Source organism: Callithrix jacchus, chromosome 21, assembly GCF_049354715.1.
Source record: "Callithrix jacchus isolate 240 chromosome 21, calJac240_pri, whole genome shotgun sequence".
NCBI classification, from domain to species: Eukaryota; Metazoa; Chordata; class Mammalia; order Primates; family Cebidae; genus Callithrix; species Callithrix jacchus.
In genome coordinates, this window is record NC_133522.1 from 35,377,500 (window position 1) to 35,401,964 (window position 24,465).

At 38.2% G+C, this 24,465-nt stretch overlaps 1 protein-coding gene across 14 annotated transcripts in view; it reads left to right on the forward strand.

The window, feature by feature from the left end:
* The window catches only part of BACH1 (BTB domain and CNC homolog 1), a 46,169-nt gene that overhangs the window by 16,433 nt on the left and 5,271 nt on the right, over nt 1-24,465 (forward strand). For 12 of the 14 annotated variants that reach the window (XM_035283356.3, XM_078358436.1, XM_054249141.2 and 9 more), the window contains 3 exons: nt 5,492-5,785; nt 10,180-11,514; nt 14,460-14,666. In XM_035283356.3, the coding sequence (XP_035139247.2) occupies nt 5,552-5,785; nt 10,180-11,514; nt 14,460-14,666 (1,776 nt within the window). In that variant the 5' untranslated portion in view covers nt 5,492-5,551. Of the gene's footprint in view, nt 1-5,491; nt 5,786-10,179; nt 11,515-14,459; nt 14,667-15,213; nt 15,323-24,280; nt 24,344-24,465 lie in introns of all 14 variants that reach the window. The other 2 variants (XR_013530555.1, XM_078358439.1) reach the window with 2 other exon arrangements.

Here is a 24,465-nt window from a genome sequence, read left to right on the forward strand (position 1 = left end):
GTCAAGTAGTAACTGTATCAAAACTTAAATTATGTACATTCATCAGAGAGCAGAAGTTATTTCCAAATTGAGGTGTAGGAAGCTTTAAAATGCTTATTCTTTATCAGCACTAGTGAGTGAATTGGCAATTTCAAACTTTTATTTTGAATGATAACAATAGTATTTCTAAGAATATAGGAAAATTCAGGTGTAATACTAAATTCAGAAATCTAAATTTAGTATTAATAAATTAATAGATTTTAGATTCTGGAAGGCTGGAGTGTTTTACTTTTTAGGTTTGCGAAATGTTAGAACACATGGATGTTAGATGACACGTGTGCTGTTCTTGTCTGGTAAAGTTGTTACATAGTTAAGTTACCGGGTAAAAAGGGATTGCTGACCACTTAGATGGTTTCCAGGATTAGGAGAAATGATTTTCAAAACACTAGAACACTCTTCTGTAGTGCCTAATGAGAGCACAGGGCAAGGTCTTTTCATTACTGTAGGTCAGCTGTATTGGCCATGGTTATAGTTGCCATTCCTTGCTCTTTTTTGGCCTGTTGTCTTGCAGGTATGTTTTTGACTTCCAGAGGGATGAGTTGGCCTCTTTATTGCCCCTCAAGGCTCTGGAAAAGTTGTCCAAGAACTTTTCTCTAAATGCTTGGCTCAGTGACATTGTCCCACATATGTTGAAATAGGTAACTGGGCTGTGTTTGGAAGAAGATCTAGGTCTCTAGGTCAGGGTCCCCAACTCCTGGGTCACACAGCAGGAGGTAAGTGGCTGCGGAGTGAGCAATTACTGCCTGAGCTCTGCCTCCTGTCAGCTCAGCAGTAGCATTAGATTCTTTTTTTTTTTTTGAGACGGAGTTTCGCTTTTGTTACCCAGGCTGGAGTGCAATGACAGGATCTCAGCTCACCGCAACCTCCGCCTCCTGGGTTCAGGCAATTCTCCTGCCTCAGCCTCCTGAGTAGCTGGGATTACAGGCACGTGCCACCATGCCCAGCTAATTTTTTGTATTTTTAGTAGAGACGGGGTTTCACCATGTTGACCAGGATGGTCTCAATCTCTTGACCTCGTGATCCACCCACCTTGACCTCCCAAAGTGCCGGGATTACAGGCTTGAGCCACCGCGCCCGGCCTAGATTCCTGTAGGAGTGCGAACTCTATGGTGAACTACACATGCGAGGGAGGGGTCTAGGTTGTGCAGTCCTTATGAGACTCTTAATGCCTGATGGTTGAAACAGTTTCATCCTAAAACCATTGTGCCTGTGGAAAAAATTGTCTTCCATGAAACCCATCCCTGGTGCCAAAAAGGTTGCGGAGTGCTGATCTAGATGATCTCTGATGTGTTTTTGTATTAAAAATAAGAAATTGTTCATTCAGCAGCGTGTACTTGGACCAGCTACTCTGTTATATCCGGTCTAACAGGCATGCTTGGGTTATGGCAGAGAACAAATCAGGCAAAGTTGAGACATTTAAGCAGAGACCTAAAAGGTAAGGTGTTAGTCGGCTAAAGAGTAGAAGTCCAGATAGTGGGCACAGTGTATGTGGAGGCCCTGAAATCGGTAGGAGCTTGGTGTCTGTGGAGCACAAAAGAAGATGCAGTGAGGCTAGAGAATAGCAAGAGAGGGGCAGTGGCTTGAGATAAGTCTGGATTAATGGATGGAGAACCCAACTACGTAGGACTTGAGGACATATTAAGGATTTTGAAGTGATCATAAGTCATTTATTTGGAAGACAACATAGGGTTTTTCTTATGAAGAGACCACATTGGAAGGGATAAAGAGGGGCTTTAGGGGTTTAAGGCTTTTGTTAATATTATCACCATTAGTAACAGCTAACACTATTTCCTTACTGTAGACCCAGGAGTGTGCTGTAAACCCTTTTCCCTTATCATCTCATACACACTTCAGAACATCTCAGTGAGGTGGTGTTCTATTTTATAGATGAGGGAACTGAGACAGTGAGGTTAAGCAACTTGGCTAAGGTCGTATAGCTAAGTAAGTGGCAGAGCTGGGATTTGAACCCGGATAATGTAAGATTCTAAATTCTGAGACTCCAAATCCTGAGTTGTTTGCCATGGGACCTGTTTTTCTCAGTGTGTAGGTGATAGGCCATTAGGGGACTTGAAATTGAATGGATTACAATGGGGATTTAAAAAAAATTGAATAGAAAATATCAGACTACATGCATGTAATAAGCATAAATATTGACATATGAAACTTTGTTTTTCTTTTTATTTTGTATAACTATACTTGTACATTTGTGAGCTTGTGAGCTGTTACAGAAGGTTAAACAGGATTTGTCAGGCAGGTGCTGATGATGGCTTGGATTAGAATTGTGCTGGTGCAGATGGAGAGAGGTGGACCTCAGTGTTAAGAGGCAGAGGCAGCAGGACTCAGGAAGTAATTAGATAGAGGTGCCCAGCTGGAGAAGAAATGAGGAATGAGTCCCAGATTTCTTGGGTGAAGAGCATCAATCATGGTGCATGCTGCAGTCAGTCCACTTTAAGGGAGACTGATCCTTCTTAGAGGGGTCCTCTTGGATGGCTGTTTTGCTACCTGAATCTCTAGTTTCTCTCACCTGCAGCTGATAGGACTTGGGGTTGGCATCTCACCTAGGGGCAGCAAATCTGTAAGCTGGCCGTGAACCCATGAGATGATGTGTTACCGAAAACTGCCTAAATAGATGTTGAGCAGAGAGTAAATTCTCTCTCTGGAATTTGAGGTGAATAGTCAGCCGGTGGCGGGATGAGAAAGCTACAGGCCACAGATGTATGTAGTTGGACTACTAGCAGCTCTAGAGTAAAGATGTAGGAATTATTTGTGTGGAGTCACCTTGGGATCCAAAGAAGCTTTAGGTTTCAGTGTCTAAGGCCCAGAGTCATTCTCTTTCTGAAGCTCAGGTTCAGTTTTTTTTTTTCTTGCTTTCTGTGTGGGTCCATTTCCTTATTCTCAAGCATAACCTTTTAGTAATACCTGGTTCTCCGCATAACTGCAGTGAGTCTTCATACTGTGCCTTCAGCTAGTACTAACTGAAGACAGAATGATGGAATAGTTAAAAAATGTCTGGTGGCAATTCCCCTTCTTTGTCTTATTGGTCTTTTGATGTTGGCCAAGATCTTCTCACTGAGCTTGGTTTCCACATCTGTAAAATTGGGATGATAGAGGAGCATCATAGGGTTGTTGTGAGGCATTAATGAGAGAGACTGTCTAGCACTTAGCTCAGTGCCTGGTGAAGAAATAGAGCTTAATGATTTGCCATTAATAGTTGACATCTTTAGGACAGTCTCTGGAGAGACTTAAATGTGTTTGTTAAACTATGGGAAGGAGCCAGCATAGAGGGAGACATATATATGAGACAGGGTGTTAAGACAAGGTATTGGGTCCCAGAGGAGTAGGAATGGCATGGGATTAAGACAGTACATTACGGATTATTTTCAACAGAAGAGAGAACCTGGTGGAGGTGGTAGGAGGAGTATTTTTTTCTGATGTTGAGTCCCAGTTATGGTGATTTACCAGGAGAGTTGCTGATATCAGGCGGAGAAAGGTGGCAAGTTGGAAAGCTGTTACAGAGAACAGGAGACAGGGACATAGCAAAAAATTGGTAAACAGTACTGAGAGCCTGAGACTGCACATTGTGAATTTATACTGACACCAGTCTGTGTGTTTCTATAGTGTTTTCTGGCAGTGCTGTGTTCAAAAGAATGATGAGCTACAAAAGTAAGGTTAGTATAATTTAAAGGGTGGTGTGCATCCCAGATACCAGGAAAGAGTAAGGAGCCTGGGAGCTCGGGTACAGGGACATAGTCGGGCAGGAGGTCAGCCATGGAGTCTGGCTTGGTTGGGAGGGCATTGTGGTCTGGGCAGGGTGTATAGTCTTAAAAAAGAGGGCAGTTGTCTTTGTGTGGTGCCATCCCCCAAAAATACATAACTCTTTTGATTGATGGTTTTTCCTATTATTCTTAACACTAATTCCTTATGTTGATGACTGAGGTATTAAGAGTAACTGCTAAAAATAAATTTATATGCTTTTATGGGCCAAAACTGGAGTTAGAGCTAGTGTTTAATTTTGAGGTTACCAGAGATTTCATGTGGTATGCTGAATCAGTAAATAAGTTGTGATCCTTAACCTTAAGTTAATGATTAACTGCCTAATGGGGGTTTTAATTTTCATTGACTACTTCCGAGGAACTTAATATTTCAGATATACTGAGGACTTTAAAAAGAAACACTAGGTGGAAGAGAATTTTTAAATGCTTATTTATTTTTTATTTTTTTGTGACTAAAACAGCCTGTCTTTGAGGTGAAATTCACTTATAATGTGGGTCTGGTCCATCTGAGCTTCAGTAGTCCTTACTTCTTCTTTCATTTTTGCTTGGAGAGTGTGGCAAATCTGAAAGCAGTACCATTTACTCACTCACTGACCATTTGAGGGCTTCCCATATTTCAGGCAGAAAGGCGTCAGAAGACTAGAAGTGAATGATGCAGGGATGATACCGTGAGGCATTACACAGATAAAGGCCAATAAGCTCCTTACAGTATCATCTTTTCTGACCATAAGATACTGGAAGAAAATATTAGAACTTCTCTTTTAATCTCTTACTTTGAACGTCTCTGTTTCTCAGAACATGCATGTTAGGATAGTAGCACATGTCTGAAAAATATAGATAAGCATACATGTATTGGGGGTACTCTTCTTTTTGCCAATAGTGTGTATGTGATCAAAAATCATTTAGAAACTATTACATGTTAATATGTATTTAAAAATAAAATTATTATAACTTTTACTTGTTTTTAGCATCTTGAGAAAAGCAAGTTTCTGAATGTGTTAAACCATGTTATTAATGAGGTAGTTTACTTGGCTATATTTCTAGTGTGAAGTAAATCTTACCATATAAAAAGACTTATTACCAAGATCTGGCTTGACATGTTTCAGTCATTTTTTTCTTTGTATTGGAGGAACTTTACCTTTTGTAGAACAGTGTCACTTGTTATAAAGCACTGAATTCACTTGCCATCTGTCAGATGTTGAGGAATGGGACATGGAGAATGTGGAACAGCACATGCCTGTTTTACTATCAGTTTTATCTCAAAGCGTGACCTCTGGGGACCTCCCTTCTCACCTCTCTGGCTGTCTTTCCTTCCTTCTCTCTCTCACCTGTCTCAAAAACAATAGAATTGGAATGCCCCCAGAAATTCCCTGCTCCCATCTGTTTGCTCATAGTAGGTGGTTTCTCCATGTGAAATGTCTCACTTTCAGAGAGCCATGAAATTCTTGGTTCAAAAAGGTCGTCCTTTCCTCGCCTCAACATTTTCCCTAAAATTAGTTAGAAAAACTGCTATCAAGAGTCTATTTTAAATGAAGTATATTGAATAAATGCTTCTAGGTTGTTCCTCTGGAGGTTTTTATTTTCATTTTTGTTTCAGTGAGTATGTATCTTATTCTGTATTTGACAGTCATTTATTAACAAGATGTTTTTTAAGTGAAATCTTTCATGTGTGTTTGCAGGTTGATAACAATTAGAAGCATGCTTTCCACTGAACTTCCTGACGCCATCTGTTATACAGAATGTCTCTGAGTGAGAACTCGGTTTTTGCCTATGAATCTTCTGTGCATAGCACCAATGTTTTGCTCAGCCTTAATGACCAGCGGAAGAAAGATGTGCTGTGCGATGTCACCATCTTTGTGGAGGGTCAGCGGTTCCGTGCTCACCGGTCCGTGCTGGCAGCATGCAGCAGTTACTTCCACTCAAGAATCGTAGGCCAGGCTGATGCAGAGCTGAGCATTACTCTTCCAGAAGAGGTGAGAGATCCATGTTTCTGGTTATTTTAATCTACTTCTACTTAAGGTTTTTTATGGTTCATAATGTTAAAAATGAAGCACAGTCTCTTTGTCAGGTGGCTATACAACATTTCCCAGGTTCTGTAGCAACCCATTTTTTTAAATAGTTTTTTTCATGTAAAATCATTAATTTTGAATGTTGGTTAACAGTATTTATTGATCAGTTTGATATAACATAACACCCACTGTTATGTTATTTTTGATGAAATGACCAAATCAGGGCATACCCAGTGGATTATAGGTAATTGGAAAGGTCATGATTTTGAGAGTCCATGCTGTGTGACATTCTCTTCCTAGGTGCCCTTTCCTGTGATCAGCAGCCGTAGCTAGGTGTATTAGCCTGTTCTCACGGTGCTAATAAAGACATACCTGAGACTGGGTAATTTTTAAAGGAAAGAGGTTTAATTGACTGACAGTTCCACATAGCTGGGCGGCCTCACAGTCATGGTGGAAGACAAAGGAAAAGTAAAGGGACTTCTTGAGAGAACTTGTACAGAGAAGCTTCCTCTTGTAAAACCATCAGATCTCCTGAGACTTATTCATTATCATGAGACTAGCATGGGAAAGACGCGCCCCCATGCTTCAGTGACCTCCCACTGGGTCCCTCCCATGTGGGAATTGTGGGAGCTACAGTTCAAGATAAGATTTGGGTGAGGACACAGCCAAACCATATCACTAGGTATAGGGTTCTCTAAAAGGTCCATTTTCCCAAGACATCTCCCATGAAAAGTAGTCACTTCCTAAGTGTTCTCTCTGTCTCCCCTTCTTTCTTGACTTTGTCTTTACATATTGAATAGAAAAAATAAACAGTGTTGCGTCATTTTTATAGAGCCTTGTTTTTACATACATCTTTTTCCCTGGCCTGTTGTGGAGCTCAGGCTAATAAATATGTGGGTCCTTGTTAATGTACTGCCTTTCAAAGGAGCACTTGTTTGGGTGGGGATGTGCTGACTCTGTTGACTCTCAGCAGCGTCCCTTGCTTTATTTAGTTAGTAACTGCTACTAGCAGAGTGTCAAGGCTGTGGGACTGGGACACAAATAGAAGTTAGGAGGAACATGGAGAAAGAATGTAGAAATTCTTTGTGTAGATAAGTCTGTGTGGGATGTTTCAGTTGGATACAGTTGTATAAACTAAGTCTACAGTTTAACTCATTGCTGTCCATTCATACTTCTGTGAAACTATAGCTACAGTTTTGGGAACAGATAGGTTGTCTGTCAGATTTGTGGCAGAGGTCAGGGTCAATGGTACAATACCAAGAAAATGGTTTAAAAAAAAAGGCCATTGTTTTAAAAAAGGAAAAACACATTTTATAATGGAGATAAATTAATTATGGTTCATATTTTCAGAGACTTTCCAAGTAAAGCAGAGTTTGATTCATGGATTTAGGAGGAAAGGTATGTGCATACATTCAGGTGTGTATGCATCCATTCATTCTTTCTCACTTAATGTATAAATCAAAAGTTTTCAAATATTTCAAGTGTTCCATTATAGTGACAGAGTCAAAATACTGTATAACTCACTGTCCTAAAGACCTTTTTAGATTATTTTAACTTATTTAAAAATTTTAATTAAAATTTTTATTGAGTGTGTTAGGGTTCTTGAGAGGAACAGAACTTATAGGATATATGTGTATATGAAGGGGGTGTTTATTAAGGAGTATTGGCTTACTTGTTCACAAGGTGAAGTCCCACAATAGGCCACCTGCAAGCTGAGGAGGAAGAAAGCTAGTAGTGGCTCAATCCAAGGCCAAAAGCCTCAAAAGTAGGGAAGCCAACATTGTAGCCTTCATTCTGTGGCCAAAGGCCCGAGAGCCCCGGGCAAACCACTGTTGTAAGTCTAAGTGTCCAAAGGCCAAGAAACTGGCATCTGATGTTAAGGGCAGGAGGCATCCAGCAGGGAAGAAAGATGAAAGCCAGACGACTCAACAAGTCACCTGTCCCACCTTCTTCCTCCTTTTTTGTTCTAACCTCACTGGCAGCCGATTGGATGGTGCCCATCCATATTGAGGGTGGGTATCCCTCTCCCAGTCCACTGACTCAAATGTTAATCTTCTCTAGCAATGTGCTCACAGGCACACCTGGAAACAAGACTTTACAACCTTCAATCCCATCAAGTTGACACTTAATATTAACCGTCACATTGATGTTTTCATGTACAGATGTAAGAAATTATGCAGAGTTCCTTTTCACATTGTCTAGTGTCCCCCATTGATAACATTTTGGAAAATTATAGTATTGAAACCAGGATATTGATTCAATCTCCCATAGTGTTCAGATTGCCACAATTTTGCTTCTACTAATGTGTGTGTGTGTGTGTGTGTGTTTGTGTGTGTATGTGCGCGCACGTGCACGTGAGCATTAAGTTCTATATAATTTTATCTCCCGTAAAGGTTTGCGTGTCTACTGCCATAGTTAAGATACTCAGCCAGGTGTGGGGGCTCACTCTTATAATCCCAACACTTTGGGAGGCTGAGGCAGGTGGATCACTTGAGGTCAGGAGCTCAAGACCAGCCTGGCCAGCATGGCAAAACCCTGTCTCTGCTAAAAATACAAAAATTAGCCAGATGTGGTGGCAGGCACCTGTAATCCCAGTTACTTGGGAGATTGAGGCAGGAGGATCCTTTGAACCTGGGAGGCGGAGGTTGCAGTGAGCGGAGATCGCACCACTGCACTCCAGCCTGGGCGAGAGAGTGAGACTTTACCTCAAAAACAAAAACAAAAAACGGAACTTGCCAACACATGAAGATTCCTTGTGTTGTCCTTTTAAAACCACAGATATCTGCCTACACTTCATACCCTCATTGCCTTGCTCCCTTCCTCCATTCCTAATTTGTGGCAACCACCAATCTTTCTTCCTTTTCTAAAGTTTGGTCATTCCAAACATGTTATATAAATGGAATCATGCAAGATATTACCTCTCAGGATTGATGTTGTTTGACTTAGCTGAGATTATCCAGGTTGTGTGGTATCAGCAATTTATTCCTTTTTATTGCTGAGTAATATTACATAGTAAGGATGTACCCCGTGTGTGTGTGTGTGTGTGTGTGTGTGTGTGTGTGTGGCTTTTTATCTATTGAAGGAAATCAGGCTAATTCCAGTTTTTGGCTATCACAAATAAAGTTGTTGTAAACAGTTGTGAACTGTTTTTTGTGTCAACACAAGTTTTCATTTCTGTGGTATAAAAGACCAGGAGGGCAGTTGCTGGGTCATATGGTAGTTTCATGTTTAGTTTTATAAGAAACTACCAAAGTTGTTTTTCTTTTTTTTTTTTTTCAAAGTGCCCGTACCATTTTATATTCCCATTAGGTATGTGTGAGTGATTTAGTTTCTCTGCATTCTCATCAGCATTTGATGGCATCATTGCTTTTTATTTGAGCATTTAAAAAGCCTAAACATAATTTAGCATGTTTTTAACAAGATCACAAATATTAATAGTATTTTGACCACTCTTAGAAGAACTCAGTGGTTTCAAATTAATTTTGTACTTTTAACCCAGGATGAGGCTTTCTGTGTACTTCAGCTGGTTCCATTTGCTTCTTATTTTGCAGAGGCAGGTTTAATGTACATGTACAAGTTTTTACTTAAAAGTTTTGTTGGCCTGACGCAGTGGCTCATGCATGTAATTCCAGCACTTTGGGAGGCTGAGGCAGGTGAATCACCTGAGGTCAAAAGTTCAAGACCAGCCTGGCCAACATGGTGAAATCCCATCTCACCTAAAACAAAAAAATTGCGGGGTGTGGTGGCAGGCACCTACAATCCCAGGTACTTCAGGAGGCTGAGGCAGGAGAATTGCTTGAACCTGGGAGGTGGAGGTTGCAGTGAGCCAAGATTACAATTACCATTGTGCTCCAGCCTAGGTGACAAGAGCGAAAATCTGTCTCAAAAAAAAAAAAAAGTTTTGTTACCTCGAGTCCATGAATTTTTTCTGAAACAGTACTGAGACATGATTTTTATAACTTCTCTTGGATCACTTTAAAAAATCTGAATCTTTAAAACTTTTATTGTTAAGAATTTTTGACAGAAAGTTAATATTTACCAGTTACTATGCATTTGCCATGGGTCAGGACTTCTTTGTGACTGCTTTACAGATACTGTTATATATCCTTAAAAATTCTGCTTTTGTAGCATGTAGCAGTTGGAATACAGTGGCCACATGGAGCTGGGCTAGCAGTAGACTCACTATGTATGTGTAGCAGGTAGAATAGAATTTGAAGAATATTTTTTCCTCAAATTAAAGTACCTATTTTATAATTATCACAAACAAGTTATACATCTCTCTGTTCCTCTTCCACTTATCTTGTTTTTATGTACTAGACAGTTTTCAAATGATATGTTTTTATTTTGTGTATCAACAGGTGACAGTTAAAGGATTTGAACCTTTAATTCAGTTTGCCTACACCGCTAAACTGATTTTAAGTAAAGAGAATGTGGATGAAGTGTGCAAATGTGTGGAGTTTTTAAGTGTACACAATATTGAGGAATCCTGCTTTCAGTTTCTTAAATTTAAGTTTTTGGACTCCACTACAGACCAGAAAGAGGGCCCAAGAAACAAATGCTTTCCATCACACTGTCAGAAAACAGAGCTTAAATTTTCACTTTTGGACCAGAGGGATCTAGAAACTGATGAAGCAGAGGAATTTCTGGAAAATAAAAATGTTCAGACTCCTCAATGTAAACTTCGCAGGTATCAAGGAAATGCAAAAGTCTCACCTCCTCTACAAGACAGTGCCAGTCAGACTTATGAGTCCATGTGCTTAGAGAAGGATGCTCCTCTGGCCTTACCTTCTTTATGCCCCAAATACAGAAAATTCCAAAAAGCATTTGGAACTGACAGAGTCCGTACTGGGGAATCTGGTGTCAAAGACATTCATGCTTCTGTTCAGCCAAATGAAACGTCTGACAACGAATGCCTGGGAGGAGTCCCGGAGTGTGGAGATTTGCAGGTGATGTTAAAATGTGATGAAAGTAAATTAGCAGTGGAACCTGAAGAAACGAAGAAAGAGCCCGCTTCTCAGTGCCCAACTGAAAAATCAGAAGTGACTCCTTTCCCCCACAATTCTTCCATAGACCCTCATGGACTTTATTCTCTGTCTGTTTTACACACATATGACCAATATGGTGACTTGAGTATTGCTGGTATGCAGAACACAGCAGTGTTAACAGAAAAGCCTTTGTCAGGTACAGACGTTCAAGAAAAAACATTTGGCGAAAGTCAGGACTTACCTTTGAAATCTGACTCAGGCCCCAGGGAAGATAGTAGTCTTGCATCTAGTGACAGGAGTAGTGTGGAGCGAGAAGTGGCAGAACACCTAGCAAAAGGCTTCTGGAGTGACATATGCAGCACCGACTCTCCTTGCCAAATGCAGTTATCACCTGCTGTGGCCAAAGATGGCTCAGAACAGATCTCACAGAAACGGTCTGAATGTCCCTGGTTAGGTATCAGAATTAGCGATAGTCCAGAACCAGGTCAGAGGACTTTTACAACATTAAGTTCTGTCAACTGCCCTTTTATAAGTACACTGAGTACTGAAGGCTGTTCAAGCAATTTGGAAATTGGAAATGATGATTATGTTTCAGAACCCCAGCAAGAACCTTGCCCATATGCTTGTGTCATTAGCCTGGGAGACGACTCTGAGACAGACACGGAAGGAGACAGTGAATCCTGTTCAGCCAGAGAACAAGAATGTGAGGTGAGCAGGACTGTATGTTTTTAATTCATTATTTTAACAATGATTACTTGGGATTGACTCTGGATCAGCTCCCTTTGTGTCCTTAGGGTTATAATCAGGTTCAGGGAGTAGAGAGGAAACTCATACAAAGTTAATTATAAAACTGTGTGATAGGGCTGGGCGTGGTGGCTCATGACTGTAATCCCGGCACTTTGGGAGGCCGAGGCAGGTGGATCACTTGAAGTCAGGAGTTTGAGACCAGCCTGGCCAACATAGTGAAACCCCATCTCTACAAAAATTAGCTGCGTGTGGTGGCAGGTGCTTGTAATCCCACTACTAGGGAGGCTGAGGCAGGAGAATTGCTTGAATTCAAGAGGCAGAGTTCACGACACTGTACTCTAGTCTGGGAGAAAGAACAAGACTCCATCTCAAAAAAAAAAAAAAAAAAAAAAAAGACTGTGTGATGAATACCAATGAAGTCCAAAGGACTTCTGTGTTTTTCTAGTAGGTATATTTATATTAACCATAAAGTAGGTTCACACATTGGTCATTTAATTGTTTAAAGCAAATGCTGTGTCCCAAGAGGACAAAGAATAATGATTCTGTGGTCATTACATGATAAGTCTCGAAAAAATGCAGCATATATTTAGTCTTGCTCATTGGCGATAAGGACCTCTAAACCTGGGACATGTCACTGAGCAGTGGTTTAACAGTGACTAGTTGTAGGAATGTGTCTTCTAGTGGAGTAAAGTTTCCTTGGATCTAGTTTTTCATGGCCATTGATTTTTTGTTTTTTAATTTTCCTTTGGCCATTTCAACTATTGATAAATGTCTTAATTTAGTATGAGTTGCATGTAGCTAGTATGATATTTAAAGCAAGCTTGATTTGTGTATTCTGTACATAAAAGTTTGTATTTGATAGCTCCTTTCTGTAAAATATTACTTGTAAGTCCAGTAATGATATGGGCCTGTTCGTTCCTTCCAAAAATACATTATTTAAGTGATTTTTAGAATATTTTATATGATTTTGCTTGCCTTTCTCTTTATAATCACAATTTACATTCTTTTTAAAAATTATTTTTCTATTTTATCCATTGCATTTTTTCCATTTGTTGGGCTTTATTTGTTTTATTGTGGTAAGAATACTTAACATGGCATCTACCCTTACAACAAATTTTTAAGTGCATAATGCGGTATTGTTAAGTATAAGCACAATATTATACAGCAGATCTCTATAACTTATTCTTTTATAACTGCAACTTAACCCATCCAATTGCAGTTCCCCTTTTTTTCCTTCTCCCCAGCCTCTGCCAACCACCATTCTACTCTCTGTTTCTATGAGTTTGACTGTTTTATCTACTTTGGGTGAGATCATGTTGGATTTACTCACCTCTGTGTCTGGCATATTTCACTTAGCATACATACTGCCCTCCAAGTTCTATATATTGTAGCAAATGGCAGGATTTCCTTCTTTTTATCAGGCTGAGTAGTATTCCTTCGTATATGTACACCACATTTTCTTTATTCATTCATCCATCCATGGACATTTAGGTTGTTTTCATATTATGGCTGTTGTGAATAATGCTGTAACAAGTACAAGAGTGCAGGCTGGGCACAGTGGCTCATGCCTGTATTACAGCACCTTGGGAGGCTGAGGAGGGTGGATTGCCTGAGTCCAGGAGTTTGAGACCAGCTTGGGCAACATGGAGAAACCCCGTCTCTACAAAAAGTACAAAAATTAGGCCAGCATGGTGGCATATTCCTATAGTCCCAGCTACTTAGGAAGCTGAGGTGAGAGGATCACTTGAACTCAAGAGGTTGAGACTACAGTGAGCCATGATTGCACCAGTGTACTCCTGCATGACAGACTCTGTCACCAAAAAACAAGAATATGTGTAGATGAGTGCAGATATTTCTTTGAGATGCTGGTTACAGTTCATTTGGATAAATACCCAGGAGTGAGATTGCTGAGACCTATGGTGCTGTGATTTTTAATTGTTTGGGGAACCTTCATACTGTTTTCCATGACACCTGCACTATTTTCCCACAGGTGTACAAAGATTCCTATTTCTCCACATCCCATTCTTTGGCATTTTCTTTGGTTTTGTAGCTATTAGATGACATGGCTTTGAAAGAGGCTTTCTTTTTTAAAAATAGTCTTTGCTTTGGAAGGAGATGGATTGGTGATTAAGAAGTAGTATGTATGCATGGGTTTTATATAGATTTTTATGACATTATAGATGGAGTGTTTGGAATTACCATGAAAATAACATTAAAAATAAAACATTTTATGTAACTAATTATCTGTAAGCTTAAAAGGTAAACTAAGTAGGTTGCCAGACTAACTGACCAGTATTTCATTTTTGATAATTAATTAAACTCATACAACTTTGTTTTAAAAAAAAGTTTTCTTTTTCCAAAATTAAGTATGTTGAAATGACTTTAAAATATTCATAAGACTTTACCAACTTTGTTTATATTGATGATTGAAATGTGTATCTTAAGTGATTTTTGTGAGATTACCATTTTCTTGATAGAAAAATAAATCTTCTAAAATGCTGTAGAAATTACTAACATATAATATCAAAGCAATGCTACATAGTCATTTCATCCAAAAAATAAAATAGATTTTATTTTTGGGTTGAGTAAAAATGTCTGTGTATTAACATACAGTGGTAAAATAAATTCTGTCTTTACATTTTACATATATCAGTATTTGTGTTAATATGTTTGATTTGCCGAAAAAATCTGCTTAATGTATTTATCTCTTGAAATAGACTCTAAGTATAAATCAGATGATCAGTTTTTATTATAATGGATTATATAGGAATTGGGAATAGAGGTCTGTGTTTTCTTTAATGTAAAATAAGTTCTCTGAAAAACCTAGACGTATACCTTTATCTTCTTAGGTTTGAGTATAATTATAAAATACAGCAATAATTAGTAATATTTATTTCATATTCTAGGTAAAACTGCCATTCAATGCACAACGGATAATTTCACTCTCTCGAAATGATTTTCAGTCCTTGTTGAAAATGCACAAGCTTACTCCAGAACAACTGGATTGTATCCATGATATTCGAAGAAGAAGTAAAAACAGAATTGCTGCACAGCGCTGTCGCAAGAGAAAACTTGACTGTATACAGAATCTTGAATCAGAAATTGAGAAGCTGGTACGTGTACAAGTTTCTTGTTACTATTTAAGTTTCACGACTTTATTTTTTGTCGAGGAAATAGTTTTTAAATTTCTAGGTCAGATATAATTACATGTTAATTTTAATATGTATCAATGACCATTTTATCATTTTTACTGTGATAAGCTATGATATGTAAAGCGCTTTTTTAAAAAACAAGGTTTTCAAATTAAGAATGACTTTACCGTCTACCTAATCATTAGGGGTTGAATAAAGAAATTATAAAGCACTTTAATTTCTCTGTTCTGTTTTGTGTGTATAAAAGCTAAAATTCTAGGTGTTAATTTAAATGAACTGTGGACCCGAATAATTTGTTTTGGTTGATACCAAAACCAGACCAACTAGGATCTTTCATCTGAAGAAAAAAATTCTCAGAAGATCTGGTGATATGAAATGAAAATTTTCATCTCTAATGAGATCCTAAGTGAGAACAGTGCTTGGTTTTGAATCTTATTTTCTATTCCAGCATCAAGACACAAATTAACTGAAAAATTGATTAGTTTACTCCCTCTGTTTCTTTTTTCAGTTGGCGGTTGGTGGAAGGAAGTTGGCATTCTATGAAAGAGGACAACTGTGATAATGCAGGCCAGCTAAGGCTAAGATATGAGGAAAGATAGCAAGGAAACAGCTTAGAAGTAGGAAAAACATTCCTTGACTATTCAGTTTTCTGTCTTTGTTAAGTGGTGAAAGCTTGAGGTTGGGATTGTGGCAAGTTTTCAAGCATGAATATTCTAGCTATGAATGGCAATTAAACAGCAACAATTGTAGGGAAGAAACTTGTGCCTTCAAGAGAAGTTGAAAAATAAAAGTTTATTATTTCTATATTGTACATATACTTTAATTATATAAAAGGATAAAAAGTCATACCTTTTTACAACCAGATGAAGTATAACTAAATGAAAAAGGAGGAACCAGATGTTTTACAAATACAGGCATGAGAGATGTAAAAAAAAAAAAAAAAAAAAAAACACAAAAAACAAAACTCAGACACCTATATGAAATTCTGAATAGTTAAAATTGTTTAAACCAAAGAGGAAAAGTTTTGAATTCTGTAGTACTTGGTACTTTTGGAGTATATGTCAGTAATACCTTTAATAAACATTGGTGGTGTTTCTTCCTCAGTTTTGAATTAAACCCTTACCTGCCTTCAGACAGAGTACAGCATTTTGGGCTTCAATTATTGTTCTGTGGTATAATACAGAGATACTTTTTACACTGTTAGGTTATGTGATGCTCTCTGAATGAAATCTACATAAAATTGTACTACTGGAGTTCTTAGTTCTGCTTCTTATAGTTCTTGATCTTTCCCGTCTCCCAGTTACAATTTATAGCAGTTCATAGAGTTTTTCCAGTTTTCTTACTCCTCTAAAAATAAAAGTGAAACAAGAATGTTCTAGTTTATTTCATCAGTAACTTTATTTTACAAATGGATACTAAGCAAATATGTTCGAGAATAGCTATTATCCTTTAGAACTATTTCTTGGCTCAAAGGTTTTATTTTTTTGATACAAATCAGACATTGGTTTGCTAGTTACTGACATTTTTACTAAATTTCAGATATCTAGGATGAAGAAGCTTGCTGTCTGTGGCCTTTCTGCTCCCTCTGCCTTTCCTTCTTAGGAGAGAGGTAGCAGATACTGTGGTTAAAATTGTGGGCTCTGAATCAGCTGCTTAGTAGCTTTGGGCAGGTTATTTACTTTCTCTGAGACTTGGGTTTCTCATTGGAAAAAATAGGATAATACTAGTTTCTGCTTTATAGATCAGGTGCTTATTTTGGGGAATTAAGTGAGTTAATACATCTGAAGAACTTAGAACAATGCCTGGCACATAGTAACTACTCAATAAATATATATATTTATTATTATATTATTTATGGATTTTTAAATTTTCTCTTTCTTAATTGACCCTCTTCCTAATGTCTCTACCTAAACTGTAAACTCTGTGTGTGGTATATTGCTTCTGTCATCATAGTAAGTTTCCTTTCATATGGTCAGTGGAGTAAAAGTGGTCAGTATCCTGTTTACCTATTACGTTAACTTGAACTCTTTGGCTTCAAGGAATGGAGTCTTGAATGAAGAATGAATGAATGAATGAATGAATGAATGAATGAATTTGTTGTAAGGAGATAGGCACCTCTCGTTTAGAAGCTAGAGAATGGAGCCAAGCCTCATAAATAACAGGGAGCAAGAAAGGAACCCAGCAACTTCTCTCTGCACCCACTTAGCTTTCTACCCAGAGAGTGGCTTTGTGTGCTTCTAAGTGCACATGGGAAGGGTGGCTGTGATACAGCGCCTGAATAGTTTCCCTTTCCTCCAGGGACTAAGCCAGAGACTACTGTTTTAGTCAGTTCTGAATTCTCAAAGAGAGTATCTACTGTCCTAATTGACTCAGCTATCCTTTTCTGTGACTAGAGAGCAAGAACGAAATAGAGGAGCCAAGAGCCTCCTTTCTCGACAGGCACAGCAGACAGCTGATAGCGTCTGCTGCACCTAGGTAGGTGCCAGGCTGACTTCTGAAATAGCCCCAGAGAAGTCGTATTGGAGTTTCTGTATCAGAGTGACTCATTTGTGTTTCATCTTCCTTCAACTCCCTACTCAGTCCTTCATACTACTCCCAGTTCTAGATGTCTGTCTTGGATAAACAGAAAATGTGCTACTTATTATCTGGTAAGAATAACAAAGCTGGCCCTTCTAGAAGTAAAAGAATTTGACGTTTAAGATATTTATTATGGTAAGAAGTTTACTTGGACCCTGGTTGTTGGGTGATGTTATGGATCTTGTCTTTTGTAAACAGAGAAAACTAGGGGAGTTACAACCAGAGATTTATACTTAGTGGCATGGAGAGTTGGGAATACAGAGGAAGGAATGTGAACAGATATTTGTGTATATTTTAATCTCATTGAGATGTTACTTTTTGAAAGTGACTTGGCTAATAGCAGTGTTCTTAATCTTTATAGTCTAAAGATTATAGCAAACATACTTCACGGAAATGGCTTGTTTAATAATTAAACAGCCATTTGTACATAGTGAATGACTGTTTGACTTTAACATAAATAGATTCAGTGTATATTGCCCTGGTCTGAAAATATTCAGGCAGAGGGCCCTATATTTTAGTCAGTTTGGTCTTTGGTTATTGGCTGTTTTCCTAGAGAGAAATCTTGGAACTTTTTGCAGTTGGTCCTGTGGATAATAGCACAGTAGACTCCGGATGGATCAGCACATGCTAAAAAGGTTTGATTATAGTGGAATAATTTTTCTAAAATGTTTGCAAAGTGGGTTAGTGTTATAATCATATATAAAGGACACTTTATAGTCTCAGAGTGTTGGGGAAGTCAAAGGGAGATGTAAGTTTGCATTGAGTAAATATTTCTCAGCAAGAAGTTCCATCAGTCTGATAGAACATTTGAAGAAAAGGTACGTATTTATTTGGTGGAAAAATTAGTGGCATTGACTTTAACATTTATTTTGAATTTTATAGTATGCTAGAAGTTAAGCATTAATTTAGCATTTCTTTTACTATAAGGACTGAATGTGCAAAATGTATAAGCCAGTAACATGACTTTTAAAATATTAATTATGAAGTCTTTGGATTCAACTTCTGTTCATGTGTTTGGCTTATGAAGCTCTTGTCTATGTAGCTTTCTTTACAAGGTCAAAGTTCCTTTTTTTCTGGAAGATTAATTCAGTAGTTAGAAAGTATACATATCTCTGATAACCATTTTAACCTCAGAGTTAACCCTGAAATGAAGGGAACCTCGCTCTTTGTAGAAAAAAAATTTACCAAAATGTATTTCTCTTAGAAAGTTTCAAATATTGTTTTTGATATCAACTTGTAAGTGATCAGCAACCAGAATATTCACAGACACTTGCGCTCAGGGTTGAGGTGTTCAGACACCATTTTATTTCATTACTTTTGTCCATTATGATGGCACAAAAGTAAAACGACCTCATCTGTCCTTAGTGATTTGCATTTTGTGGTGAAGATTATATTTTTTTAAAAATAAACCTGTTCTGTTCACAACTAGTCACATTTTACTGGCTGCTCTACCAAAGCACACCCCAGTGGCCCTTCTGGAACCTGTTCTGTGTTCATTCTGTGTTGTCCTTGAGCAGCATTTCTTGAAATGTGGTGTGTGTCCCATTGGGATCATAGTTATCTTGGGCCCCTTAAAGGGGGACATTTCTTAGTCTATCCCAGACCTGTTGTCAAAGCCCTGGACCCTGCATTTTATACAAGTCCAAGATAAATGTTACATACATTTAAAATTCTTAGAACTCACTGCACACGATAGCACTGAGATCAGATGGAGGCTTTGGTGGCAAATGACTGGAAAGCCTGCCTGGCCACTGAGTAGCTTTGTGGCCTGGGGCAATTGCTTACCCCTCCAGTGCTCACATTCCCCCATTACTAATATGGGATAAGAGTAATAGCCACCACGGGGTTGATGCAAGGATCTAATGAGGACAGGGATGGAAAGCTATACGCCCAGTATGTGTTCATGGCTCAATATGTATTGTTGTACTTTAAATAAAAGTTTCTCTATTCTTTCTATAAGTATTTGCTGGTTACCCTACATGTTAAATGCTGTGCTTGGTACGAGGATGTCAGAAATGAGTAAGACATAGCCCTCGTTTATGGTCTCATAGGGAGCCAAGTTCAAGTATGTTCATTTTTTCTTGAGCTTCATGTCACCCCTCTCCACCTCATTCTAAAAATTTCAAGCCTTCAGAAAAGTTAAATGAATGGTACAATAAACAACCATCTACTCTCCATGTAGATTCACTGGTTTTTGACATTTTGCCACATTTACTTTATTTATCTTGATCTTTCTGCTTCTGTCTCTCAGGATATCTGTCTGTACCTGTTAGTTTGTCAGTCTTTGCATCTCTGTCACCATCTCTCAGTCTTGGTCTTTTTTTAATCCCACTTGGTTGGTCTTGGTCTCTCACTCCTTGGTGTCACTGTCATTACTGTCCTGCTGTCTTGCTGGCATTCTCACTCTAGCTCTCTTCCTCTGCTTTATTTTCTGAATTGTGTGAAAGCTACCATATTATGACACTTCATCCTTAAATGTTTAAACATGCATCTTCTAAAGAGAGACATTTTTAGATATGACTAATATCTTTATTATGCCTGAGAATATCAACATGTCCTAAATATTGTATCTAGTTCTTATTCAAATTACCCTGATTTTCCTGTTTTTCATAGATTCTTTTTTTTTCCAAATGAGGATACAGTCATCACGTATTTGATTCAACCTATTTAGTCTCAGTCTGGAACAAGTCCTCTTACTGTTTTAATGACAATAACTTTTGAAGCATCCAGGCTAGATCTCATAAATATCTTACTTGAAGTATTTGTCTGATTGCTTCCCCATGGCTTTATTTTAGCCATTTCTCCATCTCTTTATTTCCTGTAAACTGGAAATGTTTGAGTTGATATGACTGAGTTTAAACATTCGCTAGTGTTGGCCTTTATATTAGGTCACCTAGGGAGGAGGAAGTGCTGTGTCAAGATTGTCCCTCCTAGGTGGGTGGGAAGTGCCAGATTGCTCCATTTTCAGAGTACTTTTTTGCACCCTTGTGTTGCTTAGTTATCTGTGACATGTTACTTGGGCAGTTTATAATTATTTACCCTGTTCCCCAGTACTCCTAGATCCTTTAGAAAAGGTCGATGACCTTTACCATGATTACGAAATCATGATTTTTCTAATTCATTCTATTTACATTTTTTTTTTTAGTTGTTATTTCTCTTTAAAAAGGATTGTTCTTCCTTTCTCTCCCTCCCCTCCTTTTTTTTTTTTTTTGGAAACAGAATCTCACTCTGTTGCCCAGGCTGGAGTGTGGAGTGCAGTGGTGCCATCTCGGCTCACTGCACCCTCCTCCTCCTGGGTTCATGCAGTTCTCCTGCCTCATCCTCCCCAGTAGCTGGGATTGCAGGTGCCTGCACCACACATAGCTAATTTTTATATTTTTAGTAAAGATAAGTTTGACTGTGTTGGCCAGCCTGGTCTCAAACTCCTGACCTCAAGTGATCCTCCTGCCTCTGTCTCCCAAAATGCTGGGATTACAGATGTGAGCCACTGTGCCTGGCCTTTTCTTCTTTTCTCTTTTCCTTACCTCTCACTCTTTGGAATCACTGTGGACTCTTTGATTGATTTTTTCTGATTCAATTTGTTAGAATAAGTAATAGTCATTATTCTTTTTGATGTTGACATTTTTCAGATTTGGCCAGGGAGTTCAAACCAGCTGCTCTCCTGTTGACATCATCATCTAGCACCTGTCATAGTCTCACTTTTTAACCTCTCTTGTTTCAAGATTTAGAATCACCCATTTCTTTAAAACTCCTGGTTTCTTTTAGCAGGTATAGTGGACTTTGGAAAGCCTGCCTGTTACTGGAGTGTTACTCCTTCTGGGCCCTTTTCAGTGGACAGAGCTAGGAAATATATGCATCTGTGTATAAATTAAAGAGTTCATTATTATCGTGAGTTTATATATATCAGGCTTCAGTAAATGAAAGTAAAAAAGTATGTTGGAAATCCTGAGTTTTAGTATTTCCAGTCCAAATTTAGCAGTATAGAGCTTTTATCTTCACTTCTTTTATATGTTTATATGTTTAATCTCTCATCATTTACAGGGAAAATTTTGGCTCGAATTACATTAACGTATTATTTCCTTTATCTTATGTACAGTAAGTTTTCACTTAACATGAAATGATGGATAACAAAACCAGTTTTTTTCCTTATCAACTTTTTTTTTTTTTTTTTTGAGACAGAGTTTTGCTCTTGTTACCCAGGCTGGAGTGCAATGGCGCGATCTCGGCTCACTGCAACCTCCACCTCCTGGGTTCAGGCAATTCTCCTGCCTCAGCCTCCTGAGTAGCTGGGATTACAGGCACGCGCCACCATGCCCAGCTAATTTTTTGTATTTTTAGTAGAGACGGGGTTTCACCATGTTGACCAGGATGGTCTCGATCTCTTGACCTCGTGATCCTCCCGCCTCGGCCTCCCAAAGTTCCTTATCAACTATATAATGAAAGGATGTCGAACACAACGTTTTTTGAGGACCTGCTGTATGTTCTTTCTCTTTAAAGTCAGTTTCCAAGAACCTGTCGATGATTTTAAGTGAGGGCACACGGTAAAAAAAGTAAAAAAAATTACAATCAGTATTACTATTAACAATAAATATATTGAGCAAAATTTAAGATTTATTTGCTTTTTTGTGTGCTTAAATATATCCCAGAGTGTGAAGGTTTAAAGTTATTTGAAATATTGTGTTACCAATTTGATATACAATTAACTTTTTTTCTGTTTATATTACTGGGATTGACTGTACATTTTTTGAGACAGGGTTTCACTCTGTCACCCAGGCCAGAGTGCAGTGGCACAATCATGAGTCACTGCAGCCTTGACTTTCTGGGATCAAGTAATCCCCTCACATTAGCCTTCGGAGTAGCCAGGACTACAGGTGTGTACCAACATGCCCAGGTAATTTTTTTTTTTTGGTCAGGATGAGGTTTTGCTATGTTGCCCAGTCTCACCTCAAAAACTGCTGGGCTAGAGCAGTCCTCCTGCCTTGGCCTCCCAAAGTGCTGAGATTTTAGGTAAGAGCCACCATGCCTGTCTATCTTTTTTATTTGTTTTATTTTTGAATGTACAGCATTTATATGGTTCAAAAGTTAAAACTATGTTTTAAAAAATACATACTCCAAATCTTGATCTTACCTTCTCCTTATACTCAATTCATAGCTATTTTCTGTAGGTAACTATTTTCATTAGTTTCTGGATTTTTTTCCCCTATGTTTCTTTTCTAAAAATGTATTACCATTTTATGTCTACTCTTATTGTCCATCTTGCTGCATGGAAATATTTTATATACATTGTTCTGTGTTTTACTATTTAAACTTAAGAACTGATTTCTAGGAAGTATTTTTTCTTAGTTCAGAGAGGTTGTCATCTGTTTTACAGCTCCATAGTACTCAATTGTGGCTGTAATACAATTCAGACCAGTCTTGTGGGTGGACATTTGGAATGCTGCAGTGAATAACTATATAATATTGTTTCATGTTTAAGGAGCTATGTCTCTAGGACACATTCCTAGAAGCGAGATCGTTGGATCAAGGGTCAATACATACATAATTTTATTAGATATTAACAAATTTCCCTCCATAGTGGTTGTAATATTTGACTTTCCACCAGCAGTATATAAATGTGTCTGTCCACATCTTCAGTAAAGATTTGTTGTCAGCTTTTGGGTCTTTTTTTTCAGTTTGATAGTGAGATATACCATATCTCGTGGTAGCTTTTATTTTTATCTTATGAGAGAAAATGAGCATTTTTGTTTATATTTCTTGGTGCCATTTGTAGTTTTCTCAGAACTGTCTGTTCAGAGGTTTTACTTACTGAGGAACTATAATGACCATTTTGAGGCGGTGAGTACTCTTTACCCTATCATAAAATTGTCACTTACTCTTTTGGTGCCAGATTCTTCTATATCTTTATTGGTTGAGTTACATTTATAATCTTTACAAAAAACTTATGTTTGACATTAGCTATTCAAAATAAGGATTTATATGTAAAGGCGTTTTTTTTGGGGGGGTGGGGGGAGACAGAGTCTCGCTGTCGCCCAGGCAGGAATAATGCAGTGGTGCAATCTCTGCTCACTGCAACCTCTGTCTCCCAGGTTCAAGTGATTCTCCTGCCTCAGCCTCCCCTAGTAGCTGGAATTATGGGCGTGTGCCACCATACCCGGGTAATTTTTTTGTATTTTTGTTGGAGATGGGGTTTCACCACATTGGCCAGGCTGGTCTTGAACCCCTGACCTCAAATGATCAACCCACCTCAGCCTCCCAAAGTACTGGGATTACAGGCGTGAGCCACTGTGCCCAGCCTGTAAAGGTGTTTTTGTTGGTATTAAATGCAGAATGGTACCAGAATGCCAATATTACTCCTTTCAAAAAGTAGATCTGTAGTTGAAGGTACAGCACTTCAAACATGTCATTTATACAGTTGTTTATAGGAAAATGGAAATACATAGTAGAAATAGGTAGCAGGACACCAAAAGTGAGTCACATTCACAACTACAAGTAGTGATTTCGGAGGTATCTTAAATACTGATCAAGTATCTACTTGAAGTACTTGTATTTTGCTTTTAGTTATTAAGCTGTCTGCTATTATAGTAAATTTGTGTTTTAAAATTAGAGTGAAATGGAAACATTAGCTAACTGCCTAGAAGTGTAGCTGTGTAGGAGTTAAAGTGCAGGGGAACAGATGGGAACATTTAATTTATAGAAATAATTCTGGTGGAGTTCTAGAGTTGTATCTATTTGTTTTACTTGTTGTGAAGAAGCTAGCCCTCTTGTGTACTTAAAGAGTGATGTCATCCCTAATTTATTGGGGTGAGAGGAGTGAGAGTATTTAAAGATCATGTGGATATTAAGATACAGAGGTCATAAAATACTTGTAATCTTCATAGTATTTGTAGGGTAAGTAGTGGTTTTAATTTCTGGGCGGAAGTGCAAGTACTCCTTATTTTGTTTAACTATATTTAATTTAAAAGACCAACCAGCAGTTGAAATTTTTTGTTACTGTTTAGAACAGATTCATCTCAACTTTGATAGAGGAGTCCATGGCTAAATATTGGTGTGACTGAAGAAAGGTATTTCTCACTTTTTTCTGGAAGCTTTGTTTCCATCCTTTTTTTGGATTAGCTTCTGAGAGACCATAAAAAGAAATGGGTGTTGATGCATTTAATGGTTCCTTTGGTGAACAAGCAGTAGG